The 20,324-nt window shown below is 39.2% G+C and overlaps 1 protein-coding gene across 5 annotated transcripts in view; it reads right to left on the bottom strand.

Annotated features, from left to right (window-relative positions):
* Positions 1-20,324, bottom strand: part of ERC2 (ELKS/RAB6-interacting/CAST family member 2) — an 845,311-nt gene that overhangs the window by 413,928 nt on the left and 411,059 nt on the right. For all 5 annotated transcript variants that reach the window (XM_050958427.1, XM_050958428.1, XM_050958429.1 and 2 more), the window contains one exon: positions 8,980-9,115. In XM_050958427.1, the coding sequence (XP_050814384.1) occupies positions 8,980-9,115 (136 nt within the window). The remainder of the gene's footprint in view (positions 1-8,979; positions 9,116-20,324) is intronic.

The following is a 20,324-nucleotide window of genomic DNA, read 5'->3' as shown; positions in this document are numbered from 1 at the left end:
AGGGTATGTTACAAATTGTTGTGATAAGCCATAAAACCAGCGTCTCTGTTAAGTCCATGGTTTTTAATTCCCAGTAGAGGGTTGAATTATGCTAACCCTTAATTGCAGAGTTTATTCTAAGTGGTCTCCTACAGCATGCGTGAACCTCTTATTCATAACAACCTATCCCACCTTGTTTTAACTGTGACACTCTGGTTTTCTTCAGACCTGAGGAAAAGGTCTGTGAAGCTAAAACGCTTGTCCCTTCCTCCAGCAGAGTTGGTCCAATAAAAGATTGCCTCACCTAGCTTGTCTCTAAGTTAAAACTAACTTTGAATACAACACCTTATGATTTTGAGAGTCCTGAAAATGAGAGCAGTATGTGTTTCAATACTAATCACTACAAAGCTGTAACTTCATGAACGGGATTTCATCCTGCCTTGTTTGAAAATTCAGAAATGCATACTGATATCTGTGTACTACAGTCACACTGCTTCTTTTCTCTGAATAGATCACACAGTTGTATTCATTTTTGTTTGTGATACTTCACTTCATCTTCAAATCTTCTCTTTTTATAAACATTTTAATATCACTGTTTTTGACATGTCAGAAAGAAAATTCCTTCTAGAGCATACCTGATGTACATTTATTATGGTATACCACTTGGTTAGGTTTTGGTTATATTTCAATTTAAGAAGACTAGAGAGCTGAGATGTGACAACACATTCTGTTTTCAATGTATCTTATATTTCTAGTGCTGTTTGGGCGGTAGAAATTATATCAGTGTGTCAACAAACTGGTAAATAAATACAGAATTCAAAACTTAAGGATTGTTGGGGTCCTAAAGGAAATGGAATTGTAGAGCACGAAACAGTTTTGTGCTGAATTAAATCACTTGGGACCTAATTTAACTGAATAGGTATCTACAGACTTTCACATGGCGAGAATCACACTTTTACAAACCTAGAACCAATTTACTTGCCTGAAAATAGCTGCAGAACAATTCACTTAAAGGAATCGTAGAGTGGATAAACTGAAATCCCAGATTATGATATTCCAGATTAATTTGGACTGTATACCTCTTTGCTCTTAAAGAAAAGGAAATGTTTTGCTGCAAAGAAAAATCTCTCTTCATGACATGGTCCTCTGCTCTCTTCTACTCAACCTGCTTTTAGGAAAATTATGATGAACTTACTTGTTTAAATTTACAGAAGAGGCAAAAAAAATTCAAAAGATAAATCTGAGGGAAAATGACAGAAACAGATTTTGAAGCTGAGCAGATCAGAACAAAATAGGCAACAACATTTTTTACTTATCTCTTCCTGCTGGCCCAAAAGTCTACCTCGGGAGATGTATGTGTGTTGCTGTTTAGATAAATAGACACACACAATTGAGTTATTGTGCTCAGCATGAATATAGTACGTCATGTTTTTGTTCAAATTTTCTAGTGGGAATTCTACATTTATAAGATGTATAATCAGGCCCAAGTAGAATTGTTTCCTATGAAAGTTAATCTGATGATTTACTTTGTATTTGATAAGAACAATTTGTGTAGTATCATTTGTAAATTTCCATTGTTTAATATTGTGGTTGGAGCACATGAGATACTCTTCAAATAACATTATAATCACCATACAGTTTGTGAAGTCCACTGGATAAGTTAGAGTACTTTTCAAAGTATTTCGTTTCAGACTAAAGTATTTGGTTTACAGATACACTGCTGTGATTTGAGATTGTTGGTGGCTCATGTTTCTAAGGGAGTGTGTAGGCCATGCTGCAGTGAGGTAATGGCTAATGTCCAGTCCCTTCATTAGCAGTATTCAAGCAATTATGGAACTGGTTGAAGTAAGACTTGACCTTAGATTTTCTTTATGTCTGAGACACCTTTATATTGTTTTAGTATATACGTTTTTGTAAGCACATGTGGTGATTGGAGTATTTTATTCTATATTCTTAGCCAGTTTTTTCCACTTCCCCAATTCCTGCCATTTACTTCTTCCTCTTTAGAGGGTGGAGAGAGGGAGAGACTGACATCTACAAAATCAGTCATCCGCTCATTGGAAAACAGTGCTATTTACTTGAACTGCAAGCTATCAATAAGAGGAAATTTTGGGATCACACAGGGTGGGACATAATGTTTTGCTAACTTACACTATGTAAGTCACATTAAGACATGCTAAGCCTACTTTTGCCAAGCAAAGGTATTTTCCTATTTTAAAAAAATCAATCAACATATTTTTACAAAAATAAGTAATTAGTATATCAAAAGAAGAGATGGTCTCTAAGCATTCTAAACTGGATGTTGCCTTATAAACTTAATTTTATTCTTATTGAGAGGACTGGAAACTCAATATTTATTAACAAACAAATTAATTTGCTGAAAGTAACAAGTCATAACACATGTTGGTGAGTTATTCTGATATCTAGACAATATAGCATGAAAGCTAGTCCTGTAATAAAAGAAAAAGGAGAACTACAGAAAGATAGATAGTTGAGGTTTTTTCAAACTTTTTACAGACAGGTATACAGCTTGGAATCCACACAGAAAACATATATTTGAGAAGTTCTGTGGAAAGCTGCAAAAACCTAAAACTGAACCAAAGATTTTTGAGGGCCAGGGAGAAGCCTGAAATACTCAAATTAAACAAGCCTTTGGACTGCAAATTAGAAAAAAAAATCATGAACAGATATAATGACCTCAGATATCTATACATGTTTCGATAATATTTTGTCTTCAAAATGTAAACAAATCTTTGGCTTTATAGTAAGAGAAGTAAAAATCTTTCTTTGAATGCTTAATTTCACAACTGAAAAAACTGTGTATTGATAGCCACCTGTTGATCCCATAGCCACAATAAACTCCATAATTTAGTCTAAAATAAAGTTTAAAATGTAGCAGGAATTACTGGTTTTTTAAAGAGAAAGAGAGGGTACTTACCAACAGTAGTAGCTGCAGTCCTCACAGAGATTATATCCACTTTCAAGTTTTCTTAGGGGTCTATTTACTTTTGGCATTGATGTCATGACCCTCCAAAAAGCAATGGCCATGATCCCTCATGCAACCAAATGTTCAATAAAAAGAAAAATACAGAGCTACACCTCCAACTCCAGCACAATTATTTTACCGTTTATCAATATTATAATACCACTGGTAGAGGAAGGAATGTGTACAATTTCCTTTACAGTCAGAAAACTAGCATCCCTGTTATCCTGTAGACCAAAACAAGTATATTTCTTGTTCCAACTTGCTGTAAAGAGAAGTATTTAAGAAGTCCCTCATCCACGAAGGACTGGAGTCACCACGAAGTGTTTGAGAGACCATGCATGTTGATCACTATAATTTCTGCTCAAGTCATCTGCTTGCAAGATAGATGAAGAACCAGGGAAGAAAGGGGATGCCTGATACATCAGTCTCAAAGTCATACAGCTTCTTGACAAAATGGACAAGGGCAGCTCCTTCCTCTCTTACTATTTCTGTAATATGTGTCAGTGTCTACCTGGTGTGTCTCAGGATTCGCACAGATCTGCCCTTGATTTGTGGAAGGAAAGCTCTGAAAACCATATAAGTAACCTTAATTTCCAAGACATTATTCTGAAGTCAGGCCTCCTCATATTTCTGAAGGCCCTTAAATTTTATAGCAATCCAAATATGACCCTAAAGTTATGCCTGAAGCATCAATCACAGTTTAAGCTGACAGCTAAGGGAGACTGAAGTGAATTCCCTCAGCAGACATCCTCGGGCACCGTCTACCACAATAGGGGTCTAGAATCTTCTGAGACATGATCACTGAAGTCTGGAGATTGTCAAGCCAAAGAAGATAACCAGCTTTGAAGGTGCCTCATCCTGAGCCAAGTGAAAAGTATTGTACGTGCACAGGATGCCATGAGACCTATAAGTTTCAGGAAGAAACTGATGTTGTTGTGAGGCTGAGGTTTCACAGAAATTACTGACTTCTGAATTTCTTGAAACCTATCACATAGCAAGTAAGCAGTTGCAGACTTAGGGACAGAACTTCTGTCCCTGCTCCAGCTGTGTAAACTAGATGGAAACCCAGCTAACTGATTTCCTTGGGTTTTCCCTAGGGCAGTGGCTCTCAACCTTTCCAAACTACTGTATCCCTTTCAGGAGTCTGATTTGTCTTGCGTAACCCCAAGTTATACCTCACTTAAAAACTACTTGCTTACAAACAGGGGCAGGTCTAGACATTTTGCCACCCCAAGCATGGTGGCATGCCACGGGGGGCGCTCTGCCAGTCGCCGGTCCCGCGGCTCCGGTGGACCTCCCGCAGGCGTGCCAGCGGACCCTCAGCAGGCACGCCTGCAGGAGGTCCACCGGAGCCGCGGGACCAGCGGACCCTCTGCAGGCATGCCGCCAAAGGCAGCCGGCCTGCCGCCCTCCCGGCGACCGGCAGAGCGCCCCCTGTGGCATGCCACCCCAAGCACGCGCTTGGTGTGCTGGGGCCTGGAGTCACCCCTGCTTACAAAACCAGATATAAAAATACAAAAGTTTCACAGGAAACTATTACTGAAAAATTGCTTTATTTCTAATTTTTACCATATAATTATAAAATAAATCAATTGGAATACGAGCAGTATAAACAAGTCATTGTCTGTATGAAATTTTAGTTTGTATTGACTTCGCTAGTGGTTTTTATGCAGCCTGTTGTAAAACTAGGCAAATATCAAGATGAGCTGATGTACGCTATGGAAGACCTCTGCAGACCTCCAGAGGTACATGTGCCACCGCTTGAGAACCACTGCCCTACGGAAATCTCCAAGTACCTTGAGCCAGCTCTATGGTCTCCCGCACCAACTCCTTCCCAGCTCCCAGTGTAGGAGCCCTACCTGGGGAGAAAGGGGATCTGGCCAGAGCTACACTGTGCTTCAGCACAGGCTATGTCCTGAACTGACATATTAGACCCTTGGAGCCACAGACAGCTAGCTATGGCCTCACATATTATCAAGAATCTATTATACTTGGTCAAAGAATTTTAGGTCACTCTTTACATTAAGGTTGCATTTATAAATGGTTTATAAAAGATTAATAAATTATTAACAGATGTTATAAGCATATAACAGACATGAGTAATATGTGTTATAAGCACATCCAGTAGAAGGTGTTACAGATGGATATAAGCCACATGAATAAAACAACATATTGAGCTATTGGACTCTATAGTAATGTATAAGAATTGATTTGCCATGTATTAAAACATCCATTAATAATTTATTAACTATTTATATACTATTTATAAATGGAACCTTAATATAAAGATTGACTATGTTTTCCATTTTATCTGGTTTTTAGTTGGGACAACATTAAATCACATCTATAAATTCACTATAAAGGATTTAAGCAGAAGCCACACAGGTTGAAATTCTATCTACTGATATAAAGCATTATCATACCTTCCAAATGATAAATATCCATATTCCAGCAGTGGGCTAATTCCTCATTGGGAGAGAAAATGAGTGGGCACAAGTTACCTCATTATAATCTAATTAATTTACAAGATGTATCATTTAGAACAGAGATATTAGAAAGCAAAAGCCGAACACAGTAGAAATTCAGTATGCTCAGAAATGTCGTCAAAAGCTCAGAGACCTGCAGAAAGCAGCTGTGCTGCATCCCTCCAGCCAGTTTCTTTGTAACTAAATTTGCAGGAGTATTTATATTATGCCAAATAAATTAAATTATTTAATATGACCAGGTGCTAAAGTTTTAAGTCAAAATCACCATCAGTCAGATGCCTCAGATGTCAATCAAAATCATCTCTGAGCTACTGCCAGCACTCTGGGTCAGTCTAGTCTTTTCTATAAACATAGCCATTTGTATTTCCAAAAGATGTCCACTTCACAGATTTCTTTTACATCTGACATTGGTTTCTATGAGCTCTCTATTCCTCATTTACCTGCTTTTGAACACTTGCCCTTTAATCCAACCTGCTTTGCACCCCCTAATCAATGGAATGAGAGCCAGTCTAATTCACTAAGGAAGCGGACAGCAGAGGGAGAATACACCCAGTCCAGTGAAAGCACAACAGACATCAACAGGCAGTGGATAGAAAGAAGTCAGAGCAAGGAGTGAGGAAAAGTTATCCAGATGGCCAGTCAGCAATGGGAACTAGTAAAACCAGGATAAAACTTGGATTTCATTGAAACAGAACACAACACTAGCACTGACCCTGATCACCTTACTTATGGATTAGATTGTGCCACCGTAAGGAGCAGTGTTGAGCGGCCTCTTCCCAGAGAAAGCACTGATAAGCATTCTGCAGCAGAGTCTGTCCCGGAGCTTCAGGCACACAGAGGCTGTGGACTAGCTTCTATGGCCTTTGTGGTGGTTCAGGATATCAGTAAGCCTTGCGCAGTCAGCTAGATCTGCTGGCTAGTGCTTTGTGGTGGGAAGGGGTAAAGCTGTGGCCCCACCTCTTTTTCACTTCTAAGGGAGTAGAGAAGGAACAGTCCAGCACTCCTCCTGAAAGCAGGGACTGCAACTGCCCAAAGAGAGATGGAAGCTCATTGAACCCTGACCCTTCACATGTGTACTTAGGGCCATGCGGAGTCTAACTCTACATCATGGATACTACTCTGATCAAGATGCCCCATAATGTCAATTCCCAAGGTATAAATAAAGATTTGGTATCACTGAATTTTACTCACATTACATTATATCTTGCAAAGTGTTGAGCATCTCCTTCAAGATGCTCAGAACCTTCAACTTTCAGTAAAGTCAGAAGGCACCTAGTGGTTCAGAAATAAGCTACCAATAATGAGGTGACTTTCAAGAACCAGTGCCAAAGCCAGATCTAAGAGAGATTAACCTCTTCTTTTGTTTTGTCGGATCTTTTCATGCCTCTTTAACCTGTGGGTCACTGTCCCAGGTGAATGAGCCCTCATGTTAGAGAAAGTTAAAGCACTTTCCATTTAGGAAGAAGTCATTCAGTTTTTCTGAACAATTGTATCAGACTTCCCCTCTTTTTACCTACAATATGCCAGATATACTATTACTGGGTATATTGCTATTTACAGAAATGAGCATCCAAAGGTTGTAAACACACCCAGGAGAGAAACAATATATCTTTTAATTTCCTGATAAAGATAATCACAGCTTGTGCATTCTTTCTCAAGGTAAGTTTGTTCTATTATACAGGAATTAACACATTATAGCTGACACTTCTGCTTCATGTAGATGTCTAAAATATAGATTTTAAATGAAAAATTAATGTAATGAATATAAAGAATGTTAATATTAAAATAATTGTTCTTAATTATTTAACATTTTCATGATTACTGGAAAATGTTTGATAGCAACTGAGTTGCAGAAGAGAGATATATCCAATGCAGAATTATTCTTTGAAAATTCAGCCAAGGTATCACTCTGGTACTATTTGATGGGCACATTATAATTATATATAAGAAGATAAAATGAGAGAGACATGAAAGCTCCACATGGTATTCTCTGAGGGTACCACATCAAAGACTCAGAAAGAGAGTTCTGAAACTATCTTTTAGTGGATGTTTCCACCACAACAGCCTTCTGAATTATCAATGGCAAAAATAAAGTGCTCTCAGGCTGTTAAATCAGATTCTGTTTACTGGGATAAATTAATTTCTAAAAACTAATTCAGTGTTCTAAATGGTAATTCTGCACTATAGAAATCTAATTTTATCCTTATAAATTACATGGTCCATGGTAAGCTTACATAAACGTCAAGATTTCTTTTGTTAAAAACCCAGATAGTATAGTACAGTGCAGTGCAGTATACAACACTGCAATTTATAAAATATCCAAGAACCTGGATGATATATAATCTCCTATATCTGCTTCTTACATACCTAGCAGCTGTAGAACCAACACTGGATAGCAAACAGTGATTTTAAATTCTCCATATTGCACACAGACACACTGGGAACACAATACAGTACAAAGCACATGCAGGTCAAATTTCATCTATTACAAACCATTCAGGGGGCCATTATACCACCGGATCAAGCAAACAAGCACCTGGCATACTGTAACTTAAACTTTACCTATATATACCGATTCCAGGTACCCCCAGGTGGTTCACAGAATTTTGTAATATTAGATAGTTTTGATCAGAAGTTATTTTTAGTCAATTGTCAGAGAAAGCTAAATAATAACTGAATGCGGGTATCAAAATTATGTGTTAGTCTCTGCTACAATATAACTTCTTCTGTACACATTGTACTACTGAATTGTATCAGCTGATTATCTTGCAGAGTCTTTATCTCTGAATTTTGATGATCCATTAATTGTACAAACTCTTCTGAAACCAACTTGTCTTTAAAAATGAGGAGCTGTTGGTTCATGAAGGGTCTGCTTTTTCCTTGTGATACTTGTTTTTTAAATCTTTGAATGTTTATATGTATATGTAAGAATAATATAATGCTTAACTTCCATAATTATTTTACAGAGAAAAACACATAAAACAAAAAATACGTTCACATTCCTTTCATTCTGAGATAAGTCAGGAAATGGAAATGGAATATCCTTTCATTTACACTAAGGGAAACACTGAAGAGAAGACCAATAATTGCATTCAGCATTCCTCCAAAGTACTTATACATAAGTAGGGTCACATTGGTATAATTGGGTGCAGAATTTGGTCCAAGGAGTGCAAGTGAAATGAATGGAAGAGAGAAATGTATGGCTATATTATACAGATTTAAAATTCTCAATTCAAATCAAGAAGTCAGCATTTCATATCTATGATTAATATTGAATGTATTAGCAAATTCTCATTCGGAGTCTTCTTATTCTGCATTACATGGAAGATCCCCTTCTAGCACATATTGGACCTAATCTTGTGAGGTAATGAATGCCTCCTCTGATGGGAGTTAAGTGATCACTGTGTTCAGGTTTAGACACATTATGCATCTTTGAAACAACACACAAATTGGAAAATACTTTTACTGGCAGTTTTAAAGTGTAATTAATGAACCAGCATACAATTATGAATTAATATATCAGCTCACCTGCAAGTGCTGAGAGTTGTCTGTCATATTGTCTTCTCGCCTACGAACTTCTTCCAGCAACTGAACATTCTTCTTTTTTTCCATTTGTTGATTGTGCTTCAGATTGGCCACTTTCTTGTTTTGATCTTTCACATGTCTAAGAATTGTATGCATATGCCCGTTAATGCTGATGGCTACAATCATGTATCTCTTGCTAGAATTTAAACTTGTGAATATGACTTATCACCATATGCCAGGTTTAAAACAACATTTTATCCTGTTTTTAAAATGATACATCAAAATGGTCTAGATGAAAAGAAATTTCCAATGATGAAACAAATATTCTGGCCCATAGATTATTTTCATCTTTGAAACCTTCTCACAATACATATTCCAAACGCTCTTTATGCTTAAAAAAAAGATGTATAATCTCACGATATTGCTGTCACACAACATAGTAGAGATAATTTTTTCAAAGAGTCTGTTGTATGTTTGGCTGAATGTGTTTGTTATGAAGCTGCCTGCTTCAAAAAGAATAGTTTCTGACAATGGGCCTGATCCTGCAGTCTTCACAAAGGCATTGGCTTCACAGACAGTTGTGCCTTAATAAGGATTACAGGATTGGACCTTGCAGTAATATTTAATTATTAATACACAGGGAAATAATAGGTCAAGAATACTGAATGTTCCAGCTGTGCTGTTTGCTGAAGTATGCGGCACATTCATATTTTTACAGTTCATTTAAGGGTGGCTTTTGGGGGAAAAAGATGTAAACCAGAGGAGCCTTATGTTTTTAAATAACATAATTCTGATTTCTGCAAAGGAATTAAGTAAATAAATCAATTCCTGGCTAGCATTCATGAAATTAGAAATATTTTCTCAGCATTAAACATTTTATTTTGTTAAGACTGAGCTCAACTTAAGTTAAAAATTATAATAAATTGTTTCAAAGTTGACTCATATTTCACTATGAATCCTATTTATTAAAATATTAAGAATTCTCCTGCTTCTTGTACTTAGAATATTTCCCTGGATGAATGGGGTAAAACACCTTTTTTTGCCATTTATCCCACATCATCAGCAACTGTCATGTCAAGCTCTAACAAAATTCTTAGAGCAGCATTTTCTACCTGCTTGGGTTACTAGATATTATTTTCTTTGACTTTCTTTTGATTCTGAGGAATTTGCTTCTTTTTATCTATATAATAATAAAGTCATGTGCAAATTCCTAATCAGATCTACAGGCTAATCCTTTTTTGCCAAATGAAGGGGATATTTTCCAGTGCCTATAAGGAAATTCCCCAGTTGCTTCTGAAGTGGACACTTTAAGAAAAGATCTAGTTACAATGTACATTTGCTGCACAGATATTAGGATGCTGCAACAATTGGGCCATGTTTTATAATTTTAATTGTTTTTTCTACTGACAGGGCCACCTACTTCCCACGATGGCTCCTGCCATTTATCATTTACACTACAAACTTTCATGTGAATCTCAAGGAAAACACATTAGAAAAGAATGGCATAGAACATATTTGTAAGTACAGCACCATTATACAGCAGATAGTCTATTATTATTACGGAAAAATCACCAGTAACTATGTAAGAGTAAGAATTTATAAAAGCAGTTAAATTAAAAATTAACAGTACTTGAAAATAGCCTACTGTATTTCTACTAGGAAAACCCTTAAAAAGTTTCAGGGAACAATGCTGCCTGATCAGAGATATAGAACTCTGCTTACTGCAAGTACTATAAAATTAAATGAATCTTCTCCATATCTCAGTCCAGCCACAAAGGCTGAAGAAGGGCTTTGCTATTCTGAAAAGAAATTTGGTAGACAAAAGAGCTGAAACCTCTATTTTTCCACCGAGCAAAACTAAAAAGGGCCTGATTCTTTGTTGTTTTCAGCACCTTACTTAGTCATTTGCAACAGTGAAAAATGAGCATAAAAGGCTAACGTCATGATTTGATAGCATTTTACTTTTACTTTTGTCAAGGTATGATTCCCCACTCTGAACCTTAGCGTCCAAAAGATGGGGTACCTGCATGAACCCCCCCAAGCTTAATTATTAGCTTAGAAATGATAGAGCTGCCACCACCCAAAAATATAGTGTTTTGGGGCACTTTCTGGCCCCCAAACCCTTCCCTGGGGACCCCAAGACCCAAACCCCTTGGATCTCAAAACAAAGGGAAATAAACCATTCCCCTCCTTTCTTCCTCCCAGATTCTCCCCTCCCTGGGTAACACTGGGAGATCCCTATGATTCAACTCCTTGAATCTTAAAACAGAGAGGAAATTCACCTTCCCCTCCTTCTCTCCCCCTCCCACACTCTCCCTGAGAGAGAGACAGTAATCCTAACACAGAGAGAAATCAGGCTTTTCCTCCCCTCTTCTCTCTTTTCTCCCACCAATTCCCTGGTGAGTGCAGACTCCCTCCCCTTGGGTCTCACACAAGAATTAAAAAAACCAATCAGGTTCTTAAAAAGAAAAAACTTTTAATAAAAGAAAGAAAAAAAGTAAAAAATTGTCTCTGTAAAATCAAGATGGAAAATGTTACAGGGTCTTTCAGCTTATAGACACTAGATTGAACCCTTCCCCCAGCACAGGTACATGTTGCAGCAACCAGAGATACAATCCTTCCAGCAAAAATACACATTTGCAAATAAAGAAAACAATAAAAAGACTAAACCGCCTTTCTAACTGGTACTTACTAAACTGAACAGGAGAGGCTGTTTCAGAAAATTGGAGAGTCTGTGTACATGTCTGGTCCCTCTCAGAACCCAGAGAGAACAAAAAAAAAACCTCAGAAAGCACAAACAAAGGCTTCCCTCCACCAAGATTTGAAAGTATCTTGTCTCCTGATTGGTCCTCTGGTCAGGTGTTCCAGGTTTATTGCTAGTTAAACCTTTACAGGAAAAAGAGACATTAACCCTTAACCATCTGTTTATGACAACTTTGCACTGGTGTAAAGGACTACACAAGGTGCAGTGCAATGGAAAATGAGACCCAAGATCACTTTTGTTGGGCAATCTCATATATTCTGAGATCAAGAAGTAGCAACCAGATTACATGACTATCTCTTGAATATTGTTGAAGGCATGGGCACTGATGTCCAAGAAACTAACAGTGACTGAAACAGGACTCAGAGCATATTTATTTCCTTCCTTTTTGACATGTTCCATTTCTCCCTTCCAGCAGTGGGGAAGACCTCCTGCTAAATCCGTAGCAATGCAATGTTCTTTCACACAATGTAATTTCTATATATTACCAGAGTGCTTTATATTACATCAATTAGAAGTTAAGATGGCAGAGTAAGAAACTGGAAGATCATCCTTCACAGATCATTACTCAGGGTTTCTCCCTCTCTATATAATAATGGATGCCAACATATAATAGTTTGTTCCTTGGTGATTGGTTTTGGTTAGAGTGCAGAGTGGAATGACTTGTATCCAGTGCCAATAAAAGCCAAAAGGGACAGCTTCTGAAGATAAGAAGAGACTTGGGTTTCACTGGTAGACCTTGCGTCTGTGGAAAGAGAGAGCCTGAAGTCTTCACAGACTCCTTTTGTACCCTCCTTCTAGCCCTTTGCAGGAGGGAGGGTGAGAGGATTCAGAAGTGAGCTGAATTCTAGAGGTAGGCTGAGAATGGTCTATCCTAAATTATGAGTCATATGTTGGGAGTCCTGTAACCCCTGCACTGAAATCACTTCAATGCCTGGTACATGAGAGCTGTGGGACATACAGCACACCTCCCCATGTTAAGTTAATAAGTTACAGCCTGCCACTTAAATCCATCCCTGTGTCTGTCTTCATTCTGTCCTGATCCTGTGAGAGATGGAGGGAAGATGGGAAGTTAGGTGGCAGTATTACATCATCACATGCTATTTCTCAGATTATACAGTAGAACATACAAATGTTTCTAGAATTTTAGACAATGTAGCATCTTCTGTTATTGACTATTACATAATATATGGCAGTAAGAGAACTGCTGAACTTCATACAAATGTAAGTACGCAAAGCTGATACGCAGAGCTCTGCCTCATTCACTGTGTGAAAGAGGCACTTTACAAAGACTGTAGAAAAATATGTATGAAAGTTATAATGTATTATTTAAGAAAGAGTTTTTGATCATGTGAGTATTATTATTCGTATTGCAGTAGTGCCTACATCCCCTAGTCAGGGATTAGGGCTCAACTGAGCTAGGCACCATACAAACAAATCAAAGACAAGCCATGCTCCGGACAGCTCACTGTATAGGGTTATGATAAGAGGCAACATATAACCAGACAAGTGGATGGTGGATGTTTAGCAGTAAAGGTCAGTATATTTGCATAGCATTAGTACGGTAATCTCAGAGCTCACAGTAAATATTGCATCCTAATATGCATACACAAAATAGAGTTAAGGTTGCAAGTGGAAACCCCACTGACATTCCTTGACTACTGGGTACTTAAAATGTACAACTAACTGTTTCTTGAGAAAGGTTTTGAGGGACTCTGCTAGATCGTGGGTATTTTGTATATTTGTTTAATTACTTTTTTAAAGAAAAAAGAAATATAATTTTAAACTATATTGCTAGAAGTCTCCGGAACACTCTCTCTTGTACACTCCCATCCCTATTCAACAAAGTGCTTAAGCAGGTGTGCAACTTTAAGCACATTAGTAAGCCCAATGACATTAATCGGACTAATCACACTCTTTGCTGGATTGAGACCTCACTGGGCATATTTACACAGCAGTTAAAATCCATTGCTGGCCTGTGTCAACTGACTCAGGCTTATAGGGCTTAGGCTAAGGGGGTGTTTAACTGTGATGCAGACGTTCAGGCTTCTGCCCTAGGACCCCAGAAAGTTGGAGGTTCCCAGAGCTCGGGCTGCAGCCTGAGCCCGAATGTCTCTACCACAATTAAACAGCCCCTTAGCCCGAGCCCTGCAAGTCTAAGACAGTTGGCATGGGCCAGCTGCATGTTTTTAATTGCCGTGTAGACTTACCCAGTAAGGACTAGCTTCTGTATAATCCTTTCTCACTGAGGACCAGATTCTGCCACTCTACTTTCACTCAGTGGTGTTATATTAGCTGGACTGCTCACAAAGTGAGGTCACCCTCAGTGGGCAAGATTGACACAACCCTTACTCTGCGGTACAGATAAGGAATAGGGAATAAGGCCCCCCTCCTACCTCCCACTCATAACTTCTGAGACTGTGATTCCAGCTGCAGTGGAGAGAGAGAGAGAGAGAGAGAGAGAGAGAACAAGAGCTATTTGCCTGACATTCCTTGATGTGAGCAAGTAGGTGAGGAAGGGGTGGAGGAGTAGGACCCTTCCCTCTCCTCTGCTCTCTCCCCATCCTCCACTAGCCAGCCAGAGTAGTTAGCTGGGACACAATAGGGGAAGAAGCTGCTCTACAAAAAGAGCTAAAATAACTTCTCTCCAGAAGAAGGAGAGAGCAGGGGAGGATTGTGACTCTGATTCCCAATTAATTCTCCAGTATCCTTCTGGGGCACTGGACTATGCATCACCCTTTAGTGAGGTCAGATCGTAAGGTTACAATCTAGCTCACGATTTGGCTGAGCATGCACCCGACTTAATGAGACAAAGACTCATTTCCTGCCCCAGTAAGTGCATTTCAAATAAAGCTGCAATCCTACAGAAAGATCTGGTGCACAGGCCTTAGAATCTTTCAATTTAAAATGCAGATGTGCATGTACCAAAATATCACACACAGATATGCACATGTAAATTTGCTTACTAACAACTGGATAATTGGCCTTTTAGAATACAGTATTTTCGTATGTTTTGTGACCATTTTTAACAAACTGAAATTCCCCTAAAGCTAAACACATGAGTTGGTATTTGAACTTTCAGTGATTTAAGTCCTTCTATATAATTATTTCCAACACAATCGCTTTTATCAAAGGGTTTTCATGATAATATCTGGAAGCAAAATAATAAAAACAAGAGAACTTTTATTTTTAGAGACTGACCCAGAAAGAAAGAACTCTGTGTTTGTGTTGTTAGTTTTCTTTATCTTTTTAGTGTATGGAGCAATGATCTGTGACGACCCTGCTTTCACCAATACTTGCAGGAGAACAAAACTTTTTTTTTTGCACAAACTATTGCTGTTGCTGATGAAACTGTCTGTGGAGAAGCATTAATATATTTTATGACCATTCAGTCAGCTTTGCAATGTTTCCAGCCCTCCTTAATGTCTTTCTCTTTCTCAGTTGGAAGAGTAACTTATTGCATTAAATGGAAACGGAAGCTATCATGACCTAAATGCTGCTCAATTTAGACAGGCTATTGGGAAGCTCAATACCCTTCACTTTTATAGGATAGCCAACAAAATTGCTATCCAGGGTATCAGAGAACTGGATACAGATTAAGTAATGGTACAGGAATGTTAGGTTTTCACCAAGGGAGCTTCAGAATGGAAGGTGAGAGCTTAACAGCTTCAAACTTAACAACAGTGATATTTACCAAAATGGGGAACAGAACTCTGAAATAAAACAAAGCACTCAGTGAACTAAAAGCAACAAGTGTGCTGTGCAATTTCCCTATTCATTTCCTTTTCTGAAACCCTCAGCTCCAATGTGACCACTTCTTTAGCAAACTGGTAAATTTGATGTAGTTTGCTTCAGTACTACGACTTGTATGTTTTCTCTATTTATTTCTTATCTGAAATGTGTTAAGAATTAACTATGAATTTAGCTCATCTTCCTGTAATTTTCAAAACATATTTAAGAAATCAAAGATATATGCATACAGAAAACAGTTCAAGACTAAGACAGGATGGTATCCATTAATGAAAAATATATAAAGATAAAACAGAATTATAAGAATGAAAACAGCAGACAAATTTAAAAAAAAGACAAAGATAAAGCCAAAAAATGAATACATTTGGAAAGACAGATGCACTGTACAGTAGTACTAAACTTGTGCTATATTGTTGGAGTTAGATGATTAACAGAGACACATGGATAAGGTAACCTGACTCGAGGCCCATTTACTACCGGTGTCTTTTATACTCAATTTCTAAGACCAGAAAATAGAATTTGCAAGAAAAGCGTATGCTTGCCAACATTCCATGTTGTATATATTAAAAAGCACAACCCTCTTCGCAGCAATTTATTTTCTCAGCTCAGTTACGCAACACAATCAAAAATTTTCCTGTTTAAATCACCCTTTGGTTAATTCAATCATGTTTTGAGTTACACAAAACAGTAACTGGAGTATGACAAACTGAACTCCCCCAGGCTGAGACAAATAATCGGAAGCTGAGATTTTTGGGGCACTGGAGAGTTGGAGGCTTTTGTTTGTATCTTCATTAAAGACTTAGAGGATATTCGAGAGCGGGGGAATCTTATCTCATACCCAGATGAGCAACACTCCTCTCTGACATGGTATAAACCAGGGGTTCTCAAACTGGGGGTTGGGCCCCTTCACGGGGTCACGAGCTGTCAGCCTCCACCCTAAACCCTGCTTTGCCTCCAGCATTATAATGGTGTTAAATATATAAAAGTGTTTTTAATTTATAAAGGGCGGGGGTCACACTCAGAGGCTTGCTATCTGAATGGGGTCACCAGTGCAAAAGTTTGAGAACCACTGGTATAAACCCAGCTCCATAGGTGCTGGAACTAGGGGTGCTGGCTTGAAGTGGTTTAAAGTGTTTAAAGTTTGGTTCAATGTCTATCAGCACCCCCATATAGAAATTATTCAAGCACCTCTGACCAGCTCCCAGATGCATTATTATAGACACTCTCTCCTTTAGATATGTCCTTGCAAGTTGACAGGAGTAAAGGTTCTGAACAGAGAAATACTTTCTTCCCAGCCGCAAGAGGCCACCAATATCATGCCACAACAGCCTCCTGCCGGAGATGCAGCATCATCTTTAAGTCAATTCAATTTGATTTGGGAGTGAGGAACAAGAAATACACCAGATGATGGTGAGAACCACTACCACTAGGTCATCAGGTCCACTACAACAAATTTAGGAATTTAGTTTAAACACTGTCTTTTATCACACTGTAACGTGTAAGGAAATGTTAATGCTAGGAAATACACAACAGTATGTGTCAACAAAATAATCAGTAACAGTTAGTGCTAAGAAATAGCCGAGATATTTCCATCCGGGTTATACTGCCAGATTATGGGGGGGAGGAATAAAAATCTTGTGTATCAGTTTGAAGCTGATTCTTAGATATAAACAACAAAATGGGTTTAAACACACAGTTCTCTATTATTTACTAAAATACCTTCCGCAGCTGCGTGAAATCCTTTCTATTTTTATAATCATATGCCAATCCATATGTTAGAAGTATCGTGCAAATCCAAATGAAAATCAGCCCACTCACAAGGGTTAATATAGGGTAGATCGGAGGTGGTTAAACTACAGCCCACGGCCACATCCAGCCTGTGGGACCGTCCTGCCCGGCCCTTAAGCTCCTGGCCAGGGAGGCTAGCCCCCAGCCCCTCCCCTGCTGATCCTCCTCCCCCACAGCCATGCCACCGCACGGGCAGCGCTCTGGCCAACAGTGTGGTACGCTTCTGCCGGGTGGCGCACTTGCAAGACATGCTGCTCTGAGCAGCATGGTAAGGTACCCAGGGCTGGGGGGTTGGATAAGGAGTGAGGGGCTCTGGGGGGGAGTCAGGGGACAGGGGGGATTGGATAAGGGGCAGGGAGCAGGGGGCTGGGGAGGATGGGGAAGAGGTTTTGGGGGGCAGTCAGGGGATGGGGAATGGGGGGGTTGGATAAGCCTGATAGTCCCGAGGGGCCTGTCAGGGGGTGGGGGGTGTGGATAGGGATCGGGGAAGTCAGGCCACTGGGAGCTGGGGGGTTAGATGGGGGTGAGGTCCCAGGGGATGGTTAGGGGCAGGAGGTCCTGGAAGGGGGCGTTTAGGGGACAAGGAGCATGGGGGGTTAGATGGGCTGGGGATTCTGAGGGGGAGAGTCAGGGAGCAGGAAATGGGAGGGGGTGGATAGGGGATGGGGCCAGACTGCTTGGGGAGGCACAGCCTTCCCTACCTGGCCCTCCACACAGTTTTGCACCCCCAATGTGGCCCTTGGGCCAAAATGTTTGCCCACCCCTGGGGTAGATCATAAATATATAACCATTTCTACATGGAAAAAGGGCACACACACTGTGAAATGTCTCTTTCTCGCCTAACAGTTTGATGTGGTGTTCAATTGAATATAAGCAGGGCATTATTCAATTTAGTATGATTAGACGTTATGGTGCATCCTTCCAATGAAAAATGGTTTTCAAACATAATGCAGAGTCAATGATAAACTAATTTACATTTGGCCCCTATACAGGGGTTTGTATTTTCTGACTGAACTACCTGCTTCTTGTCATCACCCTTCCCATCCAGTACTTCCTATGCCGGCTTCTTTCCTGTAGTGTACAACACAGAACAGCAAATGATAACAAGCTCTAATCCTGTTTCAAAGAGGACTAGTTTTAAGCACATTAACAAACTATTAATGAATGTCAGGAGGCAGCAGATGGAGCATGGCAGGCTCGTGCAGCATAGATTCACACTTCAGCTTGCCATGAACTAAATGTTTGCAGAGACAAACCCTCAGTCCCCATTTATAGAGGAGGTCAGCACATCTGGCCTGTGTGGATGTGGTGCCATATCTGAGGAGTGTGGATGTGTTTCAAAGTGGAAGTGAAAAGCCATTTGGTTCTTTGGTTGGGTCCTTGTTGTGGTGTTTGTTGTGGACGTTAGCGTCCCTCCACCTTGCTCACCGCTTATCTTTGGCAGGAGCCCAAGTCTTTGAGCTCTTGCACTGCAAGCCAAAAGGATCTTTTGGATTGGAAATCTCAGTATATTATTAAGTATATATTTTAATGTACTGGAAGATCCTCATTCCCTCGAATACAATGGCACTCCCGAAGGATTCTCACGTCATAACAAATTTGGGATGGACAGATGTGTGCCACAGGTGTGATGTTGATTTTACTGTGCACATAATGATCTGAATGAGTGTGTTATGTTGAGAATTAACAAGTGATGTATGTGTTCAGATGGGGGGAGCAGTATTCTACAGTAGAGCAGTCAGGGGCCAGTGAAGAGGTCTCTGAAAGTTTTGCATGCTAGTATTCCTGCCAGTTTCTGGATGAGATTTATGTGCATCTTTATTCTGTCATGGATCATTTTCAGGTGCTGGTGGCATGTGAAGCTTCAGCCTAATGTCACACACCAAGACTCACTACAAAAGTCCCTGTGCAGTTCCCCTCTAGGCTTTCAATTTTTTAGATGAAATGCTGACATGTTAGTCTTCATAGAGTATGGTTTTAACTGCCAATAAATGAAATATTCTTCCATGGTTTTAAGGGTCTTGGTTAGAATTTGTTCCGTTGTAGATAAATTCATTGCCTGTGTAGTCAGAGCAACATTATTAGCATAGACAAATTTCCATGATGATCTCTGGGGAAGGTCACTGGTGTATATAGTAAACAGGATTGGTGCTAGGACTGATCCCTGTGGTAGGCTATTGCTGAGAGTGCATGACCTCCTGACCTGGTCACCAAGGAGAATGCAAAACCTACAGTTGGTCAAAACTTCATGAAGAATTTTATCGATGCATTTCATAGGATTATTTTGCTGGCTTTTGCCGGCCATTCCTTCATACAGTTCTGTAGACAGCAGATAAGTCTATGAAAGTTGCCCTCATCTTGCGTTTTTGCTGGAATCCTGCTTCAGTATGTGATGTTAAAGCTAATATTTGATCATTACAGCAGCAGCTTCATCAGATACCTGCTTGTTCATTCAATAACATTAATTCTACAAGCAGCATAATCCTTGCCGGTAATTTTCTTTCTGTGAATTTGTATGATATGCAGAGGAGTGCTACAGGCCAGTACGATAAAGGATTACTGGTTGGCTTCCCAGGCTTGGCAATAGTCAGTGAATCCAGGCAGTCACTGTAGCTTCTAACAATGCAGTAGTATCATAGAGATATTAAGAAACTAAGGAACTAACTTTGTGGGAGAAAGTTAGTAGAGATTAATAGTAAGAACTACTTCAATCATCAGTGGCAGATAAGTGGTACCCAGATAACACACTATATTATATGCATATTCCTTAAACTCCAAGTGATCTTAGTGTTAAAGTCACTTGAAGTTTAGCATATTACTTATATACAGCCCGCTATATATAAATTAGGAAGATTGAGACAATGTGGTCATAAGTTTCTTATTCAAACCTATTTCAATTCATTGTAATGAATAATAGTTTGCTTTTAATCTGCTGCACTGTGTAATAACTCTGACTTTCTCACTGATCGCTAAGTTTTAGGTAAAGACGTTACAATAAAACCAACTTAACTTCCATAGGGTTTCACTTAAAAAAACAAACAAACAAAAA

The sequence above is a fragment of the Gopherus flavomarginatus genome, chromosome 6 (assembly GCF_025201925.1).
Source record: "Gopherus flavomarginatus isolate rGopFla2 chromosome 6, rGopFla2.mat.asm, whole genome shotgun sequence".
Taxonomy (NCBI): domain Eukaryota; kingdom Metazoa; phylum Chordata; order Testudines; family Testudinidae; genus Gopherus; species Gopherus flavomarginatus.
Note: the sequence above shows the minus strand (reverse complement) of the source record. Positions and strands in the feature narration are given on the sequence as shown.